This window comes from Trachymyrmex septentrionalis, unplaced genomic scaffold (assembly GCF_001594115.1).
Source record: "Trachymyrmex septentrionalis isolate Tsep2-gDNA-1 unplaced genomic scaffold, Tsep1.0 scaffold9, whole genome shotgun sequence".
NCBI lineage: Eukaryota > Metazoa > Arthropoda > Insecta > Hymenoptera > Formicidae > Trachymyrmex > Trachymyrmex septentrionalis.
The window spans coordinates 4,101,652-4,108,434 of record NW_017306091.1 but is presented as its reverse complement, the minus strand read 5'-3'; the positions used below and the strand labels follow the sequence as shown (position 1 = coordinate 4,108,434).

The 6,783-nt window shown below is 36.1% G+C and overlaps 1 protein-coding gene across 2 annotated transcripts in view; it reads left to right on the top strand.

The window, feature by feature from the left end:
- Positions 1 to 6,783, top strand: part of LOC108755983 (ribosomal protein S6 kinase alpha-5-like) — a 41,836-nt gene that overhangs the window by 6,793 nt on the left and 28,260 nt on the right. The window contains exon 1 of one of the 2 annotated variants that reach the window (XM_018499488.1): positions 3,732 to 4,673. The exons of the other annotated variant lie outside the window; for it this stretch is intronic. Coding sequence (XP_018354990.1) covers positions 4,055 to 4,673 — 619 coding nt within the window. The 5' untranslated portion in view covers positions 3,732 to 4,054. Of the gene's footprint in view, positions 1 to 3,731; positions 4,674 to 6,783 lie in introns of those variants that run through there. 2 annotated transcript variants of the gene reach the window in all.

Genomic DNA, 6,783 nt, shown 5'->3' with positions numbered 1-6,783 from the left:
CCCCCCCCCCCCAGTACACTAAAAGGGAAATTCCATACTAACACACTACCACTGAAGCCCTATGAAATATTTACGAAAGATCAAAGGTAAACCAGTTCGAGCACGATGATGATTTTCTGAACTTTAATCCCGTATGCTTGAACACTGAAGCGAAGCGCATTATCGGTTTGTAAATTTATACGATTGTAAGCGATGAATCGAATAGTTCTGTGTCTCTGTAAATACGTAATATTAAACTGTAACATTGAATATTTCTTATAAATTTTACACCTCATTTTAATTATTGGAAAATTGTGATTTTTGTATTCGAGACAGTTAACTTTAAAATTTATTATACATATTTTCTCCAGGAAAATTTAATATATTATACATTTTTTATTGTACTATTATGTTTTGTCATGCTTAATTTTGTTTGCGTTAATAATTTTTAAAATGCTCGCATTTCTCTTTTCTATATTTTGAACGTTCTGTAAACGTTCAAATTTGAAGCATGAAATTTGAAGCGTGAAATTCGAAGCGTGAAATTCCGGCAAAATGTCGGCAACTATACACAGAAAAATATATACTGTATCTAAATATCTTATGTTACTTGTTTCAGGCATAAAAGTTAATATATCATTAAAAGTTTATATACCTGCAAATCCATCACAACCAAGAAATTTATTTAAAATATATTCTAAATTCTAGTAAGAATATATACTTTAATAAAAAATATTAAGTTAAAACAAATTTGATTTGCTTATTATATACGTCCGCTTCTTTGATAAAATTTTATAATAAAATTTTATAATATATTTTTTATAAAAGTAAAATAAATATTTGGAGTACATGACAATAAGGTTTTTTAGAATTTACAATATGTACAGATAATTCTAAGACTATTATTAAGAATATATATTTTTTAAAGGTAACCATTACTTAAAACAAAAAGAAATAAACTAAGTAATCACTTTTCTTAGTAATAGTATGATATTTTTCTGTGTATAATTTTGGTAATAGATGATATTTCTACAGCTTTCGTTCGACAACTTTTATGTATACATTTATGAGTCAACATCTGCTTGATAAAGTGTGTTAAAGACAAAATTCTGTATACCTATCGACGCATCGATATCTTTCAAAACACATACAGTTACGTCTTAAAACTTTTGAGTTTAATATTTATGGTCAATCAAATAAAAAAATTTTTATTTAAAAATTCCATCGTTTAAGAAAATAAAATTCTTATTTTTAAAAATTTTGTTTAAAACATTATTCAATTTTTTACTTTAATAATTTAATAAAATTATTTTAAAAGGATTAGTGAAAAAATCTCAGGTATCTTTTGAAAAATATCATACGATTTCGAATCTTCTTGAAATTATCTATCAATCCAGCTGAACAAATAAAGGAACTGTTGTGTCAAATATCATTTACATGATGGTGGGATCTTTTTGTAATATTTCTCTATAATTTATTAACTAACGATTGGTGAAATATTCGAATTTTTACTAGCAATTATAACTGTGAAAACGATATGTAAAATTATGCGAAAAATAAATGTAAAAATCACACGACTTTTTAATGGAATATATGTTGCTTTTGCGATTTTTACATATCGCTTTTTTACAGTGTATTCGATTTTTCGGTCAGCTTTATATGAATTACATGATTGCGAATTACGATATTGCAGTCAATGCGACACTACAGGGAGCAGAGAGTTATTTGCTCTATGAGAAAAAACGTCTAAATTCCGTTCGTAATATGATATTTTTTCAAATTAGTAACATTATGGAACTGGGGCCTCATTCTTGAAAAATATTGCATACGAAAATTAACGAAAATATAAATATTACGTATATTATAGATTTTCCTTGAGATTTTTTCCTAGAGAGATTTTCGCAATTTTTTTTCACGAATAATAAGATTCTGTTCGAAATGGACTGCGATCGGAATCGTTCAATTATTTCCTAGATTTTTATTGTACTTACTTTCAAGAAAAAATTATCGGTATTATTTCAATTAGAATTCATTTCGTAACACGTGTCTTGATATTGTTTTTTTTTTTTTTACTATATACGACTGCGATGATCGTTGCATTAATTTTGATTGTATTCAAAGAAAATTCCTTTCTGCTTGATCGACGTCAAAAATGCCCGTATTCATAGTCAGATTCATTTGTACTTAAGGCTTTCTTAAATTTATCTTTAGATGCTCAGCGGCCAATGAAATAATTCGTAGAGCATCCAAAGATAAATTTAAGGAAAACCTTAAACATAAGACCCTGACTATGAATACGGGCATACGAGTCGCGTTATGTAACCTCGGGGCACAACGTTGCGCTAGAGCCGTCCCTGTAGAGGGGGCCTCGGTGTTTTCCAAATCAGCTGTTAGTACTCGCGCAGCGGGAGCGGGAGGGGAGTGGTGGGGAGAGGGGGGTGGATAGGAGACGTGGAGTGGGTGAAGCGCTCGTGTAGGGTCCGTCGGTTAGGTTCTTCACAGCTCTTTAGTCCACTACGGTCACGCGGGCAGTGTGCGTCGTGTGGATTCTCGCGCTTCGTGCAATTCATACATGGTGCATACGCATAACGGGCGCGATAATCGTGTCGCAGTGTCGTGCGTTTGTTACGGCAACACGGAGGTCCGTTACTTTCGCGAGGACACGGGCTGTTGATCTCGCGCGTTACCGAAACGCGGCCCCGGTGTTTCGGGGTGAAAGTGTCAGTCTCGCTTTGTAAAAGCGGGACTAACTCCAAAGTAGACGAGGTATCTACAAAAATCGTCATCTTCCGTTGCGCGAATGTTCCGCACGCTCGCGACCTTCGATCTCGGAATTATTCAACGACAGTGTATCCGTGATCGACGTCCTCGTTGAGCTGGAAAGAGACAGGCTAGAGAGAGAGAGAGAGAGAGAGAGAGAGAGAGAGAGAGAGAGAGAGAGAGAGAGACAGAGACAGAGACAGAGAGAGACAGACAGCGTCCGATGAGAACTTTTGTGGCTGTCGTTCGTGTCTAAAAACTCCGAGGATACGACATTGGTGCAGAGGCTACATTCCGATGTCGGGCCGATAGAATAGCGCGAGTGTGGTGAATCAACACGTTGCGATCGCGCACGAGATTACGGCTCACTGTCGACGTTCCCAAATGTTCCGCAGCACGCGACGTCCCGTCAGCTAGCACGCCGACCGCGACGACGTTCTCGACCGAACGATACTCTCCTGAAGAAAAACAGGGCGAGATATTCGCGAATCTGGTCAAGGCCCCCTCCCCCTTCCCCCCCCAGCATTCGACACAACGATCGTGCGAACAGTCCGCGCCGCATGCTGCGTGCGTGGTTCCTAAGTGTGTCAGTAGGATAACCGACGACGTATACGTTTAACTGACACTTCTGCCGGATCATCACGGGCCTACGACGTTCGCTTCCGTGCGAACAATTAAGTCTACGGGTGTCTACGGAGTGCGACTGCGAGCTGTTGATGTTTACGTAAAGATTCGCCTGCGATCGCTATCGACGTTTGCCGAGATAAATTACAGTTGTTTTTTTCTTTTCAACTGAACTTATAGCGCACGAGTGCCGAGAGCAGGATTTAGAGCCCAGCCGAAGTGCGACACGTAAATTGTACTCGTATCGTGGCTAATATATTTTCGAACAACGAAGTAGTACGAACCGAAAGACCCGCGGCGATCGAAAGAATCGAAAGCGTAGATACAAGTTGATGAAAAAAAATGTATCAGGACCGAAGCCGTTAGACGAGACAATAATTATCGAATTATCTCTTTAAGAGTTTTTCCGAAGGATCGGATTGTTACAATCGCGATCAGTGATTATTCACCGGGGGGAACCGGAAGAGAATTTTCAACTGGATCACAACCTGCTCGTTGTTACGATACGATAAGGAACGCTTTGGGATCGTTAAAGTGAAGAGTTCGACTTGCATATGTCGATCGCCGGTCTACCGTCCCCCGCCTCTTTCTTCCTGCTTCTTTTTTATCTTTATTCCTACTGACATTGCTTGCGCCGCGACGACAGTGACGTACGCGGCATAAACCCGTACCCCGAGCCCGCAGTTTCGCGATGGAGGAAGATGAGAGTCTGGTGCAGGCGACCGACAGTGTCTCGATCCCGTCGAAAAAGGAAAGTGGCTATTTCGAGGAGAACTGCGGCGATCTAAGCGACGTCATCTTCAGTAATTACAATCACTATGGGGCGCTCCTCAGTGTCGATACTGCCGGGATTTTGATCATCAACGAGACCAGACGATCGGACCATTGGGAGGAGAGCAGGCAAGGATCCTCCTTTTCTTCCGGTCTTGTCGAGGACATAAACGATCTTGACGTTAACGACACTGACGAGGTTAAAGACGACATCGTCATTATCAAACATCCTGAAGAAGCCAGACGCGATGTAACCGACGCATCCGACGTAGTTCACAGTCCTGAAGGCTCCAAGGAATTTCTTTGCACCCACGAGGACTCCGCGGCGGTTCTTCGTATTCCTGAAAATCACGAGAAAAACATTGACTCCGAGGTACCGGTCTGCATTCACGCGAATTCAAAAGCGGTCGTTTATATTCGCAAGAGCCCCGAAGTGATCGATTGTACCAAGGAGGATTCGACAAGTGTTGAGTGTGCTACCAGTCCCTCTACCATTGCTGAAGATTGGAATGATGCGGAACTATCTGTTTGTGACACAGGTAAAACCGTCTCTGTCGATAATAATGATGTTACATCATCGTCGTATGGATCTTTTTGTTCTTGCACAAGAAATCATGTCTTCATTATTCGTACTTTGCTCATCCGGCGATTAGTTCTTCGGTGCCTCATCAGGCTTGCTTATCATCATCCCTCGATAGTACGAAAACAATCGTCTTTCGTATCAAGAATCGTGTTTTGCATACTCATCGTTAAACAGAAAAACAGATACGAGAAATTGAAACGTAAAAGAAAAGCGATGTGTAGGATTTTTAAAACGCGGAATTTATGCCGACCAGCGAATGTTTACTGTGCATGATATTTAGCAATGGCTTCAACAGGTCGTAAATACATACAGTGAGAGCAAAAAGTATTTGTACAAGGGAATTTGTTATAAAAAAAAGTCTTATTTGTGGAAAATTAACATGAATTAGCAATTTTATAGCAATGAATACATTCTGCTCTAACATAAACAGACGAGCTTTGCATATATTCCTGATTTTAGCAGCTAAATTTCTCGTCTGTATGAATACTTTTTGAGCACATTCAGATAATATAATTTTTAATTTTTCCTTATTTTTCAGATGATATATTTTGTATAATTAATACACATCTTTTTGGTACATATCATTTTAAGAAACATACGTTTATTTTATTCTTAATGAATAAATTGTTAATTATCCAACAAGAAATGATCATCAATTTAATCGAATTGACGTCAAATTGATGTTGAAATCATCGTATTTATATTGATTCGAGATCAATTAGATAACTCGTTTCTCGCTGGATAATATTTACAGTTTAAAAATAAAGTTTTTTTAAAACAGATTTTCTCTGCACGAATACTTTTTGCACTTACTGTATGTATAAAGTACAGGCTTCTTAAAACCTATTAGGTATCGATCTGATTGTTTAATATTTTTTTATTCGTTACTGGGTTGCGGTACAGCATTCGCAATGCTCGTAATCGTAAAAATTCATAATTTGTAATGATATGCATTATATCAATTTATTTCGCAGACACGATTTGATTTCTTTAAGAGAAATAGATATATTCTCTTTACTTATTCTTTTGACATTAAAATGATGAAAATGACGAAACCAAAAAACACTTTAAAGAACGCATTATATTTAATAGGTACTCTATTCTAATATTTTAAGAAGTCTGAGAATTTGATTATTCCTTTTAAATTATTCTTTTTAAATCGTGTAGAATGTTTGAAAATGAAATAATTCTTAATACATTAACGTGTAAAATGTTTTTAAATAAATTTAAATTGGTAAATTTAAGTCTGGGCCTAATGATGTATATTCTCTAAATTTCTAGGAGTGAAATCTCATTTCAAAAGAATGAAAACTGCCACTGTAAAAAGAGTTTATATATTTTTATTTATTTTGTTTCTTTTCAATATAGTGGCAATATTTTCACTCTTTTGGAGCGAGATTTCACGGCGAGCCATTATAACGATATATAATGAATGAAAAATCATTAAATGGATTTTCATAACTTAAAAACTCAGACGGCTTAAACTTTTAAGACCATTAAAACTTTAGACAATCCCTATCTGTTAAATATTCGAGAGTTTTGAGTCAGTATGTAAACCTGGTAAAGTTCATTAAATTATAAATTTTCAACTTACAAATTTTCACGTTGTATTGTAAAAATCTATTTCCCTATCGCAGATAGTTTATCTGATACGATTAATTTGATGAAAGGAGAGAGAGAAAATATTTTCATGACAAGTCATCAAGAAAAATAAAAGAAAGAAAAGAGTAAAGAAAACAATGTTAAAAACAAGAATATTCTTTTAATGTTCTTCCAGTTTTCAAGGTAGTTTTCATATTTTGAACAAAGAGAACTAAAATTTCTCAAAAATTCTCATAAATCCATACGTATGGCCCAGCATTATGGCCTTCATACTATTAGCCTCAATTTTATTACAGATGCAATTTTATGACATATGTGTGTACATTATGTATACATGTTCAGATGAAGTATTCCCAATCCTTATTATGTCTCTGAGATTTCACATCTATGTTAAGATTTTTTTCTAATGTTCGCTGCATTTTTTAAGATCACTACCTAGGCTATTTTTTACTCAGATTCGTTGA